Genomic DNA, 19,477 nt, shown 5'->3' on the forward strand with positions numbered 1-19,477 from the left:
AAAAAATAATGACATAAAAGTTATATAACATAAAATCTTTACTAGATACCCGAATCATCAATTTTGTTTTGTTTTCTATTAAAATCTTAATTTGTTTAAAATGTAAACTTTAAATCTACATAAGCACATTCGATTATTTTTTTTTTAAATTCAATAAAGCTTTAAATCATTTGATATGTGATTTAATCGTTTGGTTTTTGAAATATTATATTACCAAAGACAACATTATTGTCATTTCAAATTAAATGACACAATAAATTGTTGTTCAATTTATAATACTTCAAGTTATAATACTTTAAATTCCGCATAAATTTTATTTACTACCCATTGCAAAATCGTTGAGCACTTCATTGACGTCTTTCTTTAGCAAAATATTGCTTAATAAATTAAGGTTTTTTTTTAGTTGAGAGTTGAGAAATTCAAGGAATATTTCTCACACGAAATGAACCTTTTGCACAATATCATTTTCATCTTAGACACGCTTGTTAAAAGCATTTTCCCAATTAGCTATATTAAAAATACCCATTTTAAGAGGAGTCACCATATCATATCATTCAATCTATGTGCAAAATCTTTGGACGATGCTTGGCACATTTTGCCTATTTGTGGCATAATTAATAAGTTTCTCAAATATTTATCATAAACAAGATGCCAGTGGTCAGAGCGATAATATGATAATGCCATCATCCTTTCGTAATGCATGCCAAAAAAAAAAAAAAAATGGGTAAAAAAAAACGCTCAAAACGTGTTAATGGCCTCAACAAAAATAAACAGGGAAAAGAGATTTATCTCAGAGTTTTTGGGTAGGTGGCTGAAGAGGGTGGCGGAGAGGGGTGTAGGTGGAGGCTGAGAAGAGGGCGGCCCCGAACGCCCGCACATCTTGTTGTAATCTACATCAAAATTTATCTGAGTGAGCGAGACATGTCAACATTTCTTAATATATCTATCGCTACCTTGAAATCTGCACTAAGTAGCAGCAGCATCAGCAGCAGCAGCAACTTGTTGCAGTTGCCGCTGTTGTTGCTTCTGTTGTTGCAACTACTGTACAAGTTGTTGTTGCTAATTAAAAGCATAAACACGATTCTTAGCGAGGCGTCAGAGAGTCAGAGAGTAGCCGGACCAAGCCGAACTCCAACTCAAACTCGATGATGAAGTTGAAGGTGGAGGTGGAGGCGGTGGCTTCCTCACCATGTTTAATCTACGTTGTGGTAAGTTGTGCTTAGTTTCCTTTTGGCTTGGCTCCTCTCACTCAAAGAGATCTTAATCAAAAAGGAAAAAGAAAAAAAAAAGAGACTACTTGGTCTGCAGTTTGCTTGACTAGAGGAAAGATATCTGCCGTCGACAAAAAAAAAAAAAAAAATCCGACCAAGAGACAAGTTAACGTGCTCTACAGAAATTAGGCAAGAGAGGATAATGATGATCTGAAAGATTTCTGCCTATTGGAGATCTCCACTTTACTCTGGCACTAATTAGCACATAAACCACACAGACACACACACAAACACACACACACACACACCCTCGCACACGCAACGCATACGCATTCATGCACTAAGACATTGGATAGTACAGATAATGGCAAAAACTATTAACTTAAATCGATTTTAAATGCCTAAGCCAATTTTATTGGTCCATCTTGGTGCTCAGCGCCATCGTAAAAAATGCTGCAGCAAATAAATCACCAATGAAGTCCGTTCAAGTCTCAAGCGCTTCAAGCCACATATCAATCTAAAACTCTAAAGTTTCAATATGCATCAGCGGGAGGGGCGTCAGTCCGGCCCTGGCTCCAAACTTTAAACTTCAAACTGAAAAACCTAAATCTCTAGCTTCGGCTACAGATCCAACTCTAACTGCATCCCTCCCTCCAAAGGAAAAAAAAAACTTCAGTCAATAGCAATTGCAGGCCAAAAGAAACACGAAATTTGCGCAAATTTTTATTGCACTTTTTCCTGGAGCGCCTAGACCAGATCTGTCTCTCTCTCTTTCTCTGTAAGTGTGTGTGTGTGTGTGTAATTTAGGCGAGTTTATTTGCCATATTCCCACGATATACTTTGCCTAGCACTGCAAGGCAAACCCTCTAATGATTTCTCTGTCGGAAAAATAGTGCAAAATGGGCAGACTTCAAACTGCCCATCAGAGAGTGGACTTTGGGTAACCCTAAACTGCACATTTCCAACTGAACCCACGCCAAGTTCTTTCTCTTTCAACTCAAATTAATTGCCAGGCGCCGCACAATGGTGCAGAATTCTTTTTCTTTTCTTGATTCCTGGAATTTTTTGGAAGACTCTCGTCCCCCTCCACTTGTTGGTGGCTCCAGAGAGTTTTGGCGGTGGCGATGCTGGTGCTGGGAGTGGTGCCTTATTGTATTCTGCGTAAGTCGGTGGCGGTAATCGATACCTTGCCACCGCTGCGCCGATTCACACAAACACTCAGACAGATTATCATCGAGACCAGGGAGACCCGGCGACGTTTTGCAAGCAAAAAACTAAACAACAGAAAAAAAATAACACAAATGCACAAAAAGGCCAAAAAGAAATAAAAAAAAAAAAAACAACAAATACTCGCTTATGTTGGCCATCTAATAACCATGGGGTGCTCGGCCGGCTGCGGAGTTTAACCAAATTATATAGCAGGCCAAGACCGTGGCAAAGATTTTGCCCCCAAGGAGGCGTGTGTATGTGTGTGTTTCTGGGCGGCTGCTGGGCATATATTCATATTGCGTAGCATTTTCCAGGATTTCGAATGTAAATTGTATTAGGAATATGTCTTGTTCGTTTTTGGCCCAACTTTTTGTGATGAAATTAACAACTAATAGCTCAAATGTTTACACAACACTCGACTAGGAGAGACTTTACTTAATTGAAACATTTAATCAGGATTTCCCAAAACTTCAAACAAATCGACTGAGCATTCTATTTTGTTAATTTTTTAATAGAATTTTCATAGCTTATGTTAGTTTGATTTATGTTGTGATTATTCATAATGAGATATCTAACTAAAATTTTACCCCGAGTTTTTCACATTAAATTAGATGAATTAATGTGTAATTTCATTGCAAAAGCTGCCTGGAGCTGGGACAACACAAATGAAAATAAAGAATAAAGAAACAAAATTTACAAAATATGACACTCAAAATGCTTTTTAAAGTTTTTTGCTCGAAACTACTGATTAAATCAGTTTTGTTGCAGAAACACTTAAATTACTCTATGTAAACCACAATCAGGATTTAAAAATTGTCTAAAACTTGAAATGCTTTAAAATTGAATACATAATCAATTCATACTTTTGTATATACTTTAATTAAATATTTTAGATCCCCAAACAATTAATTAATGCAATTTCAAACACTAGAAATCTTTTAGGCATCAAATATTTGATCATAACTTTTCCTTAAAGTGAACTTATGTATGTAAATCAAATATACAAATTTATGAGTATTTACCATGTTTGTTTTATGAATATTTATAAATTTTCGTAAAGATTTATTGTTCTATATTCAATGCAAGATTCAAAAGGTGCATATTTTAAGAAAATTGATTAAGATACCTCATAATATTATATTCTAAAATATATATAGGTATATCTCTAACATGTACCTATAAATAATTAGATGTGCAATCTACAATTATTATTGGTATAACGACTTTTGCCTTTTAATATATAACAACAATTTTTAGGTAATAAATGTTGCCATTATATGCATTTAAATTATGAAATATAATCCATTAATATGCCGATATGGTCTATAATATTTCTTTAACTCCTGCAATTATTCTTATTCTTGGAAATCCAATTTTTCTTATGCAGTGAAAATTCGTTGTTGATTTGCCAATTGCCTGCAATTAGTTAATTAATCTTATGAGTTTCGTATGCATTCGCATAACTCTCCGTATACATGTAATTTAGAGCCTTCAAAAACGCATAAAACCAGCCAGTCAGTCAGTTAGTAAGCCAGTCGGATTGCTACTTGGCTTCTGTGTTGATTTTGACGCATATTTCTAAAAAGCGAAGCCACAAACAACCAAGAATAACCGCAGCAGTAAAAAAAAATTCATTGCCTGCAAAGAAATCAAGTTGCTACCGTTCGATGGATTTGCTCTCGATCCCGATTCCGATCCTGTGATGATGATGATGACGATGATAATGATGTTGTTGTTGTTGCTGCTGCTGCTACTGTTGCTCTGGTATATTTGATTGGAATCTTAGCCACAATTTAATGATGGACTGCCAAAAGCACACTTCGACAACGACGACGACGACGACGACGACGACGTCGTCATCAGTAGCAGCAACAACAACCACATCAGAGCATCTCAGCAGCATCTTGAGATCGTCATTTGCCACCGCCACCGACGCCGCCGCATAATTTTTCATATTTTTATGATTTGTTGCTACCGGGTACTAAACCCGTTTTTGTTTTTGTTTCTCTTCTTGACAGAGCCTAACCATCGAAAGAGTTGCTACCGTTGCTGCATTTGCTTTCGATTATCTTAATTTGCGTGCGAAACTGACTTTTTTTTTTCGTTGTTGTTGTTGTTGTTGCTACCGCTGCTGCTGCTGCTGCTGAGCGTAAGCCAAACCCCAAATTGTGTGTGTACGGAAATTTTCCCATGACTTGAATTCTCTTTCTCTCTGTCTCTCTCTCTCTATCTCCCTTACTCCTTCTTCTTTTCTACATATATTTTGCCCGGCGGTGGCTTGGCCAAGAAATTACCCAACTATGCCTGGACTTGGGCTCTGGAACTGTTTTGGGATTGATGGTTTGCTGGCTGGCTGTTTGGCTGCTGCTGCTGCTGTTGCACTTTACCGGCAGGCAATTAGCACAAGGATGCCGCAACAAATATAATTTTTTAAGCCTTCTGGGCACTGAGAAGTTCTTCAAAGTAGTGGAGGCGTTGGTGGAGCACTTATATAGCCACCATTTCTTTTCTCCAAACCAAACCAAATGGGGCCAAAATGTGCCTAGTCATAGGTCAAAAAACAACAAAAATTTGTTTCGACGCGCGTCGCCAAATATTATTTTAACCAATTAGAGGGGAGACAAAGTACTGCCACAGAGAGAAAAAAAATGGTTTCATTTTTTCATTGAATAATATTACAAGAGATATTTTCACTGGAAATTAAAGGACTTGTTTTATAAATTGTAAGTAAAAAGAAACCCCAAACTAATTCTTTTCAACACTTTTTCCAAGAGAAATCTAGTACCAAAAAAAGTCTTCTACATTTTCTTGAAATCAAATAAAATTCAACCTAATTTCTTACAATTTTTATTCTTTTAGTTGGTCAAAACTTTTCCATTTATGATACGTCTGAAACTTTCTAAAGTTTTTAAACAAAAATCCAAATCGAAAAAGAGTTTTCTAAGTATTATGGAAATTAATGATGAATTTTTTTATTCATGATTTTAAGGTTCAAGTAAACGGTTTCCAATATTTTTCTCTCAGTGTTGTTGATACACATTTCTCGCTGATCTAGTGCAACAGAATTCACCTGAACTATTGGCTGTTGCACTATATATTTCTATGAACGAAGTAAATATAGCTTTGCCGCCCGGCATTGGCATTCTGTTTTTCTTTCTGCCCCCGTTCTGCCCCCTCGATGTCCATGTCATGGCATATCCAGAATGTGTTAATGAAATTAGCAGCATAAAATGCTGCTGTTGCTGTTGTTGATGTTGATGTTGATGATGATGAGGGGCTGCAATGTTACAGATACAGATACAGATACAAATACGAAATGTGTATCTGCGGCCAATGCTAATTGCCAAAATTAACACCATAGTTCAGTCAGTTCAGTCAGCATTCAACCATATTCAACAATACGCAACGGTTTCGGTTAGTTTCACTCAAGAAAAAGAAAAGAAAAAAAAAAGTGAAGAGTTTTCTCAGCGCCCTTTCGCCTGCCAGTGTTTGACTTGGTGGCTTTTCCTTGACTTGGCTTTTACATATTGGTATTAGATCTTCCTTCCTATTCGAAATGGTTCGCGGTTTCTTGTTGATTTTTAGTTTGGTTATTGACTCACTGCCTGACTGCCTACCTGCCGGTACCTGGTATATGTGTTAAAATTTTCTTGGTTTTAATTAGTGTAATTTATTATTTAGAGCATATTGATATAGTTTTCGTTGTTTAACGGTTCGGCCGTTGCTGCCGAAGGTGGGAGAGCGTGTTGTTGGTATTTGTGGTTTACTTAACGCTAAGCATAGAAAATATTTATAGAAATCGATGAGATTTTTTTTCCTTTACTATTTAAACATTACAGTATATATGCGTCTCTGTGTTTGTGTTTGTGCCTCTGTGTGAGTGTGCGTAAGTTTGTGTGTAGAGTCTGACAAAGCGCGTGCTCAGAAGAAGACAAAAAATTAGAGTAAAGCGCGCGCGCGCGTTTGCCTTTTTAACAATTAACTGATTTTTTTTTTTTTTTGGGTGGAAAAGAAAGATTTAACATTGGGATATTTCAAAGAAATATTTCAGATGCTAATTGAAAAAAGCTTCATGGCTAGACCCAAGGGTCTATATAAAAGAAATTTTTCAACATGAATGAAGTAAAGTTTTCATTGGATTTTGTGTAAGAATCAAAAGCCATTTTTCATTCATGTTAATTTTCTTTACGCTTTCGAAAGTTACTTATCAGTTAGAACATAAAATGAGGAAACTTTGCCCCCTTAAAGTATGCAATAGGCTGGAAAATTGGTTATTTGAAGTCTTGCAACTTCAAAATCGCCTGTGAACAATGTTTGTTTTGAAAATTAGTTTTTTATCCACACGATATTCAACAATTTCATCATATTTTTCAATGTGTGTTTATTGCATACTTTAGGAGTAAAAATTTAATAATTTTACTGACCTAGATCCGAAACTGCAAGTGCACTAGCTAGATTGTTGTATGGTATCTTAATTTATCCGACTTTTTTATCCTTTAAAAATACAGTGAAACCTCGATATAACGAACTTCGTTATAACGAAAAACCCAATATAACGAATTTTTTGTTAAGTCCCTTGAAAGGACTAAGGTTTTACATTTCAGTACCTATAGCGAATCAATAGATATAACGAATAATTTTGCGATCCCCCTCAGATTCGTTATATCGAGGTTTCACTGTATAACGAATTTTTTGTTAAGTCCCTTGAAAGGACTAAGGTTTTACATTTCAGTACCTATAGCGAATCAATAGATATAACGAATAATTTTGCGATCCCCCTCAGATTCGTTATATCGAGGTTTCACTGTAGATCGTATTATAAAAGCCTCTTTTGCTGTTTACACAAATCTGTGAAAACAAGAATCGACTCATTTGTAGGATTAATACCCAAAGGATAAAGATTCAAAAAAGATATTTTTCTAATCGGTTCGTGTCAATCTTTTTGACAATTATCTAAATGCATTTGTTTAATCTGATCTATCCACAAAATATGTCTAGAGAGTATTTTACTTTAACATATGAAAATTATAAAAATTATAAAAATTTATAGGCTAACAGAAAGATAATAAACAATTTCGTGTAAGTGATCCGCAACTGTCCTTTAAAAGAAGAGTGATCTCATCACATTATGATATTATCTTAAAAGTTTCAAATAAAATGCTTCTGCTTCTGCTTATTTGTCACTCTACCTTGGCCTCTAGCTCTTCTCATTAGTTTCGCTCTAAATTTCCTAAAAAGTGGACTTCCGTTGGGCCCAACACCCACCAGAAAGGAATAGCAAACCAACCAAGAAGAGCCAGCCCGACACAATCTTCACCCACACAGAAAAGACATACCAAAAAAGAACAAAAAAATACAGGAGAAAAGAACAAAGAGCAAAGCCATCAACAACATCACACGTGAGTTTTACACATTTCAGAAGCAACGGCAGCCAGCCAAAAGATGTGCCTAACTTTTGCCATCGTTGTCTGTTTGTCCCGGAGACGCCTTTTTTTTTTCGTTGTTGTTGTTGTCTCGTTTTTTGCGGGTCCATCGTGGTTGTGGTGGTGGCTGTTGTCGTCGCGATTGGCAATGTGGTAATGTCAATCGCGCACTGTGCGGGTTTAACTTATGGCAAAACATTTGAAGCACTAATTAATTGGAGCTAAATAAAATGGCACAGCATCTCTTTGGGTAGCAGTTAGCTAGCATTCTGTCTTCTACTGCTTTTTTTTCTCGGGTTTTTTGGTTTTGGTTTAGCGAATTGGCGCTGTGGGTACGCATGGCAGAGCGACAAATGGACAGACAACCTAAAGATTACGAGAGCCAGATAAATGCGAACTACAAGTTGCCAATACAAGAGGCCATTAAAACCGGCAGCAGAGCTGAGCCGAGAGTCAAGAATGAAACGAAACAAAACGACAAAAACGAATTCAAAATAAAACCAAAACATTTAAAACAGAAAAAAAAAACAGAAGAGAAGGAGTCAAATGAAAAAGAAAAGAAAACAGAAATCCCTGCTCAGAAATTGAAAGGATCTAAAAGACATATATATGTATGTATGTGTGTGTGTGTATGTACGCTAAAGTGAGAACTTGGTCTCGTATTTCAAATTCGAATTGACAAATTGAAATTAAAAGTTTGCATGTTTTGCGCAGTTTTTGATGCGTACTATGGGCCAAGAATAAAAGGGGGAAGACGGTTGGTTGATAAGGTCTGTAGGCGCTAAGAACTTACCTTGTAAACATGCCGGCTGTCTGTTGCTGACTCGCCTGTTGTTGCTGCTGTTGCTGTTGTTGTTGCTGCTGATGTTGCTGTTGTTGTTGCTGCTGTTGCTGTTGCTGTTGCTGATGAGGCGCTGGCAAATGTTGTTGCTGTGACAATGTTGGCGATTCAATTTGTTGAAAATTATGATGCGTATGTTGTAAATGTTGTAAATGATGTTGTTGCTGTTGCTGATGTTGTTGCTGTAAATGTTGCTGTTGCAATTGCAATACATGATGATGTTGCTGCTGCTGCTGATGTTGTTGTTGTTGTTGTTGTTGTTGCTGTTGCAGGGCATGGACTGGCGGTCCAGTTACCTTATCTAGGCCACGTTTATTATCCGCATACATTTTTGCACGTGCTCCCAATATTTGGTCAAATGATTCTAACAAAAAGATATTGATAGAAGTTATACAAATGATGACACTGCCATTTTTGGATGCTTATAATGTGTTTTGTCACGTCTGTTTGCTCATCATAAATAATAAATAATAATAATATCAATCAGTATATAGATCTTAATGAAAGTCTGCAGACTCTTTTACTTATTTGCTAATGAAATGAAACAACACCAACAACTGTTGATTAGTTTCATTTTCAAGGCAGAAAATAGCCCAAAAATTTAGATATATTGTTTTGAAGAAAAGCCAGTGAGGATAAAAAATGGAGTAGAGGTTAACGATAGAGATGGATATATATGTATATAGTCTGAGGCAGAGAGTGACTCTAAAGAACTGATTTGCATTGTTATCAGACAGACTATTTGAACAATTGATCTGTTGAAATACCCCTTTCCTTGATGAATTGGCAGTTTGTCTGTATGTATGAGTGTTTGATTGCATAAGCGGGGGAAAAAATGATTTATGACATTATGATTTTCTGATTTCGGCTGTTGGGTTAACTCCGGCTATATACACACACACAAGTAAACCAGAGGTTAATGAAATGCCTGACGTCCATAAGACGTATGTACTTACAAACTACTCAAGGGTAACCATATATAACCATGTGTCGATAATATTTGATCTAATGATGTAACAAAATTTGACTAAAAAACAATAATAAGTTGAATAATTGTTATTGTATAGCTTAATTGTTTAATTTCAATTGGCAAAGCCAAAAGTAATGAGCTCTAAAAGAATTTAAGTACATTATTTTTTTTTTAGAGAAGGAAATCATGGTTATAATGCACTTGATGGTTAAGATACTAAATAAAAATAATTGGTAATCCATTTTGTAAAATATTTTATTCGAATTTTTCATTTTTCTTCACAAATCTACCTATTTTTTATGTGTTTTCTTTAAGAAGATGATATCATTGATAAAAATAAAACCAATTTTAAACAAAAATTAACACTTTTGCCACAATTTTAAACATTTTTCTTACGTTTTGTGAAATTTGTTTGTACAAAATTTGCTTTTAAATGGAATTACTTTTCGTAATAGATGAGCTATTACTATTATTTGGTCTCAGTTTATTGAAAAGTTCTAAGAAACAGTTAACTACCAAAGGAAAACTATTTGAAGTTAAATAATAAAGTCGGATTTATGCCTCATAAAAGTTTAACTATTATTTGCCAATTCAGTCAGTTGATCCAGTCGTTCTTAAAGAAATTTTTCTAAATCTATTAACTAATTATTATTATTTTCATTTCTAGGACATGCCTAGCTTAACATAGTTTAAAATATTTCCAGCTACCTCTAACAAATGTTAAAAAAAAACTATCACTTTCCTTTAAGGTCTAAGAAAAAGAAATATAAAAGGTTTTCTATAGCACTTGGGCTGGCGCCAAGAGAAAAATCTCAATACACTTTCAATGAGTTCTTCTTTTCTTTATTTATTTTTTTATAGTATATGTACACAATGTTTACTCATTCAAATGCAACAATTGAAATTAGTTTTGTAAATGAATTTCAAATTTTCTACTTCAATATTTACTACCGGCTATGGCAGTGGATGGATGGATGGATGGATGGATGGTTCGGCCATCTTTTGGCTCACTGTGGTTGACTTGGTTCGTTGGGGTTTGTTGCAACTCATTGTCAAGTGAACTTATCATCACAGAGTGAAAAATTTGTTCGAGTTGACGTTTGGAGGGCCATCGACTTGATGCTCGAATTTGTTTGGAGTTGTTTGAATAGGGACCACCAAAAAGTCATTGAATGAAATGAAGAACGCCCGAGATCTACATTTACAGACATTCATACAAACATATAATGATTTCAGTATATAGTTTCTTCCCCCCTCTTTTATTGTTTTTCTTGTAGAGTCTACAGTTTTTTTTATTTTCTTGGCTTGGGCTTTTAAGTATTTTGTTATTTGATTTCTATCAAAAGTTAATCATAAAATTGGGGTGCGGGTGCAGAAAAAATAAAACCTTGATGGCTTTGGGCTTAGCTTACCTTTTTGCTTTTTATACTCTATACAAAGATTTCATTTGTGATATCCATTTGATAATTTATTGAAATTAATATTACTTATTATCTTGACACAATGCTTTGACACTTTGTTGTATAACTTTTCTTTGCTTGAACTTGTAAGCGGTTTTTCATTTCTTATATATTCGATCTTTTCTTTTTTTTTTATTGTTGCACAATACTTAAATGATTTTATTATAATGAATTATTACTTTATATATGTATTTGTAATTTCTTGTTTTGCATATTCAACACAGGAGATTTATGACGGGAGGCTTAATTCGTAAATTTTCCTTTATATTATTTGTCGAAACTAAAATTTGCAAATCAAATCGACTTGGCCCAATGACGCACACATTATCAACTTAATGGCGGTTATCTGAATTAGATTCAGAACCAGAATCATTATCATCACTTGAATTCAAAACTCTCACTCGCGTATCCGAACACCGACGGCTTAATGGTATTTATTTTTTTCACTCTTTGGGTTACCAATACGTATTATATTGTATTGTATTGTGTGTGCCTTATGGCAAATCCAATCCGTTTTATTTTTATTTTTTATGTAGATCGTCCGTACGTTGTTCAACCGTGTTGAATGCGCGCGTGCACCTTTCTGTGCGGATCACCGAAGCGACACAGAAGCAACAAACTTGATTTCGAAACAGGTAAGGTAGCTTTCGTTCAGTTTCAGAGTCGGGTCTTGCCTAGGCTAAGGCTAAAAGCCGGGCTCTGTCATGGTATTTGTATTCATGAGTCAGTGTGTGTGTGAGTATCTGATGTTTTGGTATTTGTTTGACTCACCCAATGCGGTGAATGATCGTACACCATCAGAAATTACAGTTGACTTTGTAGGATCAACGAAAATCTAAGATTTCTTCATATTAATATTTGATCGTTCCATTTTCTTATTAACTTTTTGTTTAAATTCGTAGAAAAATCTTCATTATGTCGCAAAGATTTGCTACGATTTTAGTACCAAATCTACACTTATAGATTTCTCATTTAGCAAATATATTTATATGAACCAATTATTTGGTTCTGAGTTCTCTAATCTAAGTATAAGCTCTAAGCCTCGTGAATTTCCAATCGATGATCATTTAACTTAACAAATAATGGCAAATAATAATTTATTTTGAAAGTTTGAAAATGTTGGTAAGACATAAATTAAATGGTTTAACTTATATTCATTTTCCAAATGATTTAAAAAATTGTAAACAAATATGATTGATAAGTCATAGAGGATTAATAAATATAATTTGCAAAAAGGGTTCTCCTGAACTGAAAAAGGTTATCGAAATAGGTTCTAATTACCGAAATAAGCTCTACTTACCGACGATCAATGTATTGAGACTTAGTTTTCTAGTATTTCTTGCAGTGTATGCGCTTGATCATGCTCAGGAACTCACAAGCCACTTAACACACACTCAGACTTGTAGCAACCAGTTGACCAATCATTTTGTAGACGCCCCTTTTAGACACGCACACACACACACACACATACACCTACAAATACACACACACATACACGAGTGCTGGTGTGTGTGTCTCATTAGCTCTTAATCTATTCAAATTAGCCATAAATCAATTAAAGCCGTTAAAAATTGTAAATGTTTACATTAATTACAAAAATAAAAATCCCATATTATTCATCGAATAAAATTATTGCCAGATAAAATCTTTTTAGCTATTATATTTATTTTTTTACTTTTAGTATTACTAAGTTTTTTATTATAAACTATTGAGATGCCAAGGCTTTTGCCGTGAGTTGGCAACTCTATTCAAGTACCGTTTAAGTTAAGCTCTATGATTGTATCTGTGTTTTTGTGTGTGCGTGTGCATCTGTGCGTGTTTCTGTGTCTGCGTGTGTGTGTGTGTGTATTGGCCTGCTTGCTGATTGGTCAGCATTCGTTAAGCTGTGTTAAACAGGAAAAATATATATTTACAATTTTTCTACTATTTTCTTGGCGTTTTTCTTGTCTTGTTTGACGAGCCAATGAGATAAAGTATTTTCTCTTTTGTCAGTGTGTATGTGTGTGTGCGTGTGTGTGTGTACGCTTATCTGTGAGATTGTTTTTTTATATTGTATTTATTGGTGTTCATTTTAATTACCATTAATTGGCTCATTAAGTTTTATGACTGGTAACTGATAACTTTTTAATGTTTGAAATTTTGCTATTTAATTATATGAAACAATAGATTTGCTTATTATGGAACTGTGTAATATATGATATTAGCAAAATGTGGCAAATCTTGTAATTGAAATGATGATATCATACATGGACACTCGAATTTCACTTGATTTGAGGCAGTTTTACAAGTTTCACTGGTTAAATTTCCCATATTCTTCAAATAGAAAACGTATTTTAACCGATTTTTAATTTTTAACGTTTTCTTTGTATATTTCTTATTATTATCATAATAATTAACAGCTAATAATGCATAAAAATGGTCAAAATATTTGTAATTTTGTGTTTCAACACCATGAATTTAATATTTTGTAACTTTGTTTCTGATTCTCGACTCATAAAGATTCTGTGGAAATCTTTTTTAAAGGTATTTCTTGGTTATGGAATTAAGATATAGTATCTTTAATTTTGTCGTTTTCATCCAGGTTCGTTTTAACACAAAATTAACCCATTTAGACGGATCAGTTATCTAGCACACTTTTTCAAAATCATTAATTATATTGAGAGACCTATGAATCCTTAAAATAAATTATAGGCCTAGTTGAACTTAACTAAACTGTTCCCAATTCAATCTATTTTCGATTCTTCTTTTGAAATAAAAGGTTATAGATCATTATCCTAAAGTTCTTACAAATACAAGAGAGTCGATAAATAGATTAAGTTCTGTAAATCTATTGAATCTATTGAATAAGAATCTATGGAATATATACATAATTAGTAGGTATATTATTAAGTATAATTATTTAATTTAATATGCTTTAGTATATTATTAAAAATAATAATTAAGTGAATTTAATTTGCCAGTCTGCTGATTGTTGAAATCCAATAAAAGTAATGATGGTTTTTAGAGCAGTTACGCTTTTTTTATTTCTTTTACCTTTAACAAAAAACTCAAAAGAAATGTATTTTGTATTGTATTAGATTAGATCATTGAAGTTACTTTTTATCCTATCTTTTATCCTATAGCTATCCCTTTTCTTTATCAGGTTTAAATCCTGCTTTATCGAGTTCAAACAATTTTAAACTTAGCTTCATTATGAGGTTTTATTCGGTCGATTTGCTACTAAAAAACTCCTGATAGATTCAATTCAAATATTTAGGATTTTTATTCACTAAATAATGAGGTCAGTTATAGGTAGTACCTACATATAATATTCAATCAATTTGTTAGCTGTCTTTTATATAATGCAAATTACTAGACACCTAAGCCATAAACCAAATCGTATAAAAAGAAAAAAAACAATTACTGATCACGACTGCTCCCAAATTTGTTTTGTTACTACGTTCCTGAAACAGTAGTCCCAGAAAAATATCGAAATAACTAAAGAAAACAATGTCAATGACTTAAAAACAGGACTCGCGTGTCTTTCTCTTTTTTTTTTTGGGTATTTTATTTATTTGGTTTTTTAGAATTTCAGCTAGCAGACAATTTTTATGGGTTATAATATTGGATTTTCATGAAATAAATAAATTAGCATTAAAAAACCCAAATCGTGCAATTGAACAGAAGAAACGAGCAAGAGCTATGCTATATGCAGGGAATATTTAATTAATCAAAAGAGGATCAATGATGGGCTAATTTGAATGGCGTTTCGATACATGGAATACAAATGATGGACAAAAATCGCAACACGCCAAGTGAGAAGATTAGTGTTGGTAGCTTGAAATAAAACTGCATACTAAAACTAGTTATTGACCAAAAGAAATGATGAGTCATTTACCCATATAAAAAGCCAATAATCGGACGCTCTTTGAACTTGTGTTCAGTCGCCGTTGCAGACGATAGTCGCGTGGCTCAGAAACGAGTCACCCAAAAAGCGAATGACATTAGTCAAACACCACGTCTGGCCTATTAGATGACAACATGAATATTAACTAGCCAGAAAATGGAAAATTTCGGGTGGATCACACTCCAAACAACTCACCGTTGCAGCGGAAGTCAGGCAGCAGCAGCACGCGCCTCGTTCTGAATTACCTTTTGATTTAACCGATTTCGATCTGACCATTAACAAACATACAAATGTATCTATAAGTATATGTACATATGTATGTGTGTATGTTTGTATGTATGACTAGTTAATTGCTATGCTGGTTTGTAAAACAAAAAAGATAAAACGCCTCTTGCATTTTCTTTGCTCTGAGTCGTCCCTTGTTGTCTTGCATACATGTTGATCCACATTTTTGGCCATGGGCAATCCCACGCCTATAAAAAACACAAACAGATCCCGCCCCGATGCGACCAACACCACCTCCACCTCCACCTCCACCACAGCACGAGTCAAATGTCGTATTTCATTAGGCTCAACTCATGTTAACGCAGCGGTGGGGCTCTGGTCCTCAATTCTCTCAATCCTTTATAGAATTGTAAACACCAAACACCAGTTCAATGCGCCCCAGAATTGAATTACATGAAAATGCTCGGTGCGTTGCGGAAATCGTACAAACTGGTCATGAAAAATGCATCAACGGCTGGCCGGCCGGCAGACTATAAAACGTTCAGTTCCAGACGACGACGACGACGACGACGCAGGCGACGACAACCAAAACGACAATACCCACAACACTTGGACTTGAACTTGGACAGAGGAGAATGAGGAGAAAGAGCGGTCTTAAGTCTAGTCCTAGTTTCCTTGCATGGGTGATGAAAATGTACGACTTTTGGCCCTAGGCGCTAAATGAGTTTATAGAAAATATTTCAAAGTTTTTATGCTTCCCAAAGGAATGCCTTAACTAGTTTCAATTTTTTCAATTTATACTTTTTTCAAATTAATATATATATTATTTTAAAGACTAAAACTGCCTATTTACTAACATACGGTGACTTTTGAAAATTTTAAATTTATTTTTTATATCTTTATGCCAAAACACGTGTAACTAATTGTGAACTATTTCTTTAAAGTATGTTAACTAATACTAAAGATCGATAAAAGTACATGATAATATGTATATATATTATTGGTCTGGTTTTAAGCCGCTAAATTGGCTAAAAAGAGTCAATTTAGAAAGAAAGTTTCCCAAAGAATTGTATAAAATTGAGGTAATTCAACTCAGTTCAGCTTATTTTTTAGTATCGTCCTGTTCTGTTGGTCAATGTCTACATATATGATAAATAATTGAACAAAAACATTAATTTTGCAGTTCAAAAATTCATAAAATTTCCTTTTCTAGAAAATAAAGAAGATTGATAGATAATTGTTACTTTGAGCTTCCTTTCATTTATTTTCCGTTTACAACATGTTAGAGAAGCTTTTTCAATAAGAGTATTCAATATGCCATAAGGATCGTTTTGAAATGGACATCCTTTATACAATATTTAGTTACAGTTTCACACACAAACACACACCCAGATAGCTGGCCCCGGTCTGGTCCCGTACAGACGCCCTGGGGGCTCACAAACTTGACCAAGACAATCTCAACTGAAACTCAACTTCTTACCGACAACCACGACGATGACGACGACGACGACGACGACCAGCCGTCTAGGTGGTGTTAGGCCTGGGCTGAAATCAATCGATTCGACATTATTATTAATTTTTCATAACTTCTGCGGCGGCCAGCGGCTTTCCGCCCTGTTTCTGTTTCTGTGTGTGCAATATGGCGCCCCCTAAAAAGCCCAGCATCAACTTTAACTCCAACGCGACTCCATGCCCCCATGTGAAACTAATCTATTTGAGCGGCTAGACCAACAAGAGAAACAGAAATGGGGGAGAAAAAAAAGGGCCGCCTAGTCAGGCCGAATCATCTTATCCTGTTCCTGCACCGCCTGCATCCGTTCCCATTCTTTGCCAGTTTCGACCTGGTAGTCTCTCTCTCTCGTAAGCGTGTTATCTGCTATCGCTGCGCTTTGATCTTTTACCGCTTCTGCTTTGCATAATAAATTCGCTATCGATGAAAACTAACTTGCTGCAACCTGGTCTGATCTTCCAGGCAGTCAGGGATTTCCCTGGCAATTTGTTTGCAGCTTCAGCCAGAGCCAATCCTCGGCTTCAACCCTATCCTATCTTCAGCGCCATTGGCCATGGGCTGTTTAATTCGATTGCCTTCGCGATTTCGGCATTTTATTACAATAGCATAATTTTTTACTATGCTTAATGAGTTCTGCTTTGATTAGTTTTTCATATTATTGTTGTCTGATCTTCGTCTTGTAGCCCGATTTGCTTGTATTTTTTGTTTTTTGTTTTTTGTTTTTTTTGTATTTCTTTTCTTACTTATACTTTGCTGGGGGGCGCATTTGTTGTTGTTATTGTTGTCTGTTGGGTGTCTCAATCTCACTGACTGCGTGGAGATGGAGGTTGGGGTAAGATGGTTTCAGATTACTTCGAGTTGTTAGCCGATTGGCTTATTGAAATGTGTTCATTAAGTTTATTGATATTGGCACTTTTATTGCAATAACTGATTGAAAATTATATGTTAAATTTGGTTTTGAACTGTCAACATGAATTCTTAATTGTATATAAGTTCTGTTGAATGGGATATTTGAAATACTAATAATCAAAACTTAAAAGATTGTGATTATTTTTGGCCAATCATTCATTTTTTAACTCAGTATTTATGAAAATCTTTATCTGAAAACAATTTTACTATTACCATATACAATTTTAGATATGTTTTAATATTTTAAATTTATCTGATACACCATCATCCTTTTTTTCCAATTTGATCTCTATGTTTTATACAGTATTCCACTCTCTCAATAATACGTTGTTAATCCCTTATTGTGGCCATCATTGTTCAACATTCGAATTAGGCCGCCCAAATGTGTAAGACAAAAAGCTATTTGCTTTGAAATCGTCTCAGCTCTCATATCAAGCAGTAATCGTAAGGAAGTGAAAGCTATAAACAAAGCTCAGCTTCGCGGCGAAATGAACAGTGGCGAATTGGAAAAACAGCTGAGCCAGCCGTGGCTTGATTTGTTTGTTTTTGAGCGCGCAATTTTAATAATGATTGAATTTGTAGAATGGGTATAAATTTATTTCAGATAACGCAAATAGACTTCAAATTTTTGGCACTGAGTGTTTGTTTATATTTAGATTTATCATGGGGTAATTTTATTCCCGAAGATCTTTTTTATTGTTGTTGTTTTCTTTGCCAATATCAATAAACATCAACTTGTTGCTGATGTGTTAATGTTGTGCTAATACCCAAAAAAATACACTTAACAACAAAATTTTTAAACGAAATTGATAAAGAAATAGTGGTAAATGTTGCTTACTTAACCAATACCACACAAGGAATTTTCAGTAAACATTCGCAGAATCCTAGAAATGTGAGATATGTATATAGACATATGTCTCTCCTTGCACAAAAGTTGTAGCTTATGAATGCTAAGGATAATAACTCTAGCTAGTTGTTAAAAAAATAGATGATATATTTCACATCTCTTTTTTACTGTCATGTGTAATTCCTCAGGTGCGTGTTCTTTTTTTTTTAAAAGACGCGCTATCAAATCGCTAGTATCAACAGTTGATGTATGTATTTTATATGTTTAATAAATGTCTATATATATATATATATATGTGTGTGTATTTTAAGTATAGCTGCTGGTGGTCCCCATTGGCGTCACTCGCGTGTTTTTTTGTTCTCCCTTCCCCTTCACATTGTTGTTGGTCTATATAAATGCGGCGCGTGGCTGTTCTGTTTCGACCGCCTTCTATATTTATGTGCTATATTTTATGTTTGTATGTATTTTACGCATGTGAGACTATATTTATTATATTTTTGGCCAACTTCTACTTGGTCGTCTTCTTCTTTATCATTCCGCTAGGGGCCTTGACATTGCGCGCATGTGTGAGTGCTTGCAATGACAACAAAAAAAAAAAACAACACAAAAATTTGAAAAAATAAATAAAAGTGACACAAAAAATAAAAACAAAACAAAGAAACGAGCAAAGCAAAAAAAATAAAATAAAAGTGCTGGCACATGCTGGGAAAAAACCGGTAATATTGTGTATAACAACAAAAACAACAACAGTCATATTCAGTAATCGAATCCGTTGAATGTTTGTTGTTATTGTTGTTGTTGTTGTTGGTTTGCATGTGTTACATACGCGACGTGATGCGGACACCTCAGAGCTGATATTTCTAAAAATAAAAATCAAAAATATCTATTGATAACTTAGCACGAGCGTGTCGCCACTTGCCGGCGAGTCATTCAGTTGAACAAAAAAAAAAAAGCAGGAAAAAAATATTATCAATATCAAACCACAA

General features: G+C 34.6%; 1 protein-coding gene across 1 annotated transcript in view; it reads right to left on the reverse strand.

Annotated features, from left to right (window-relative positions):
* LOC6651193 overlaps window positions 1-12,192 on the reverse strand; it is a 28,750-nt gene extending 16,558 nt beyond the window's left edge. The window contains exons 1-2 of the mRNA XM_023180300.2: window positions 11,886-12,192; window positions 8,637-9,048 (exon numbers count right to left, since the gene is read on the reverse strand). Of these exons, the coding sequence (XP_023036068.2) occupies window positions 8,637-9,013 (377 nt within the window). The 5' untranslated portion in view covers window positions 9,014-9,048; window positions 11,886-12,192. The remainder of the gene's footprint in view (window positions 1-8,636; window positions 9,049-11,885) is intronic.
* Window positions 12,193-19,477: the final 7,285 nt, after the last annotated feature.

Source organism: Drosophila willistoni, chromosome 3R (genome assembly GCF_018902025.1).
Source record: "Drosophila willistoni isolate 14030-0811.24 chromosome 3R, UCI_dwil_1.1, whole genome shotgun sequence".
Taxonomy (NCBI): Eukaryota; Metazoa; Arthropoda; class Insecta; order Diptera; family Drosophilidae; genus Drosophila; species Drosophila willistoni.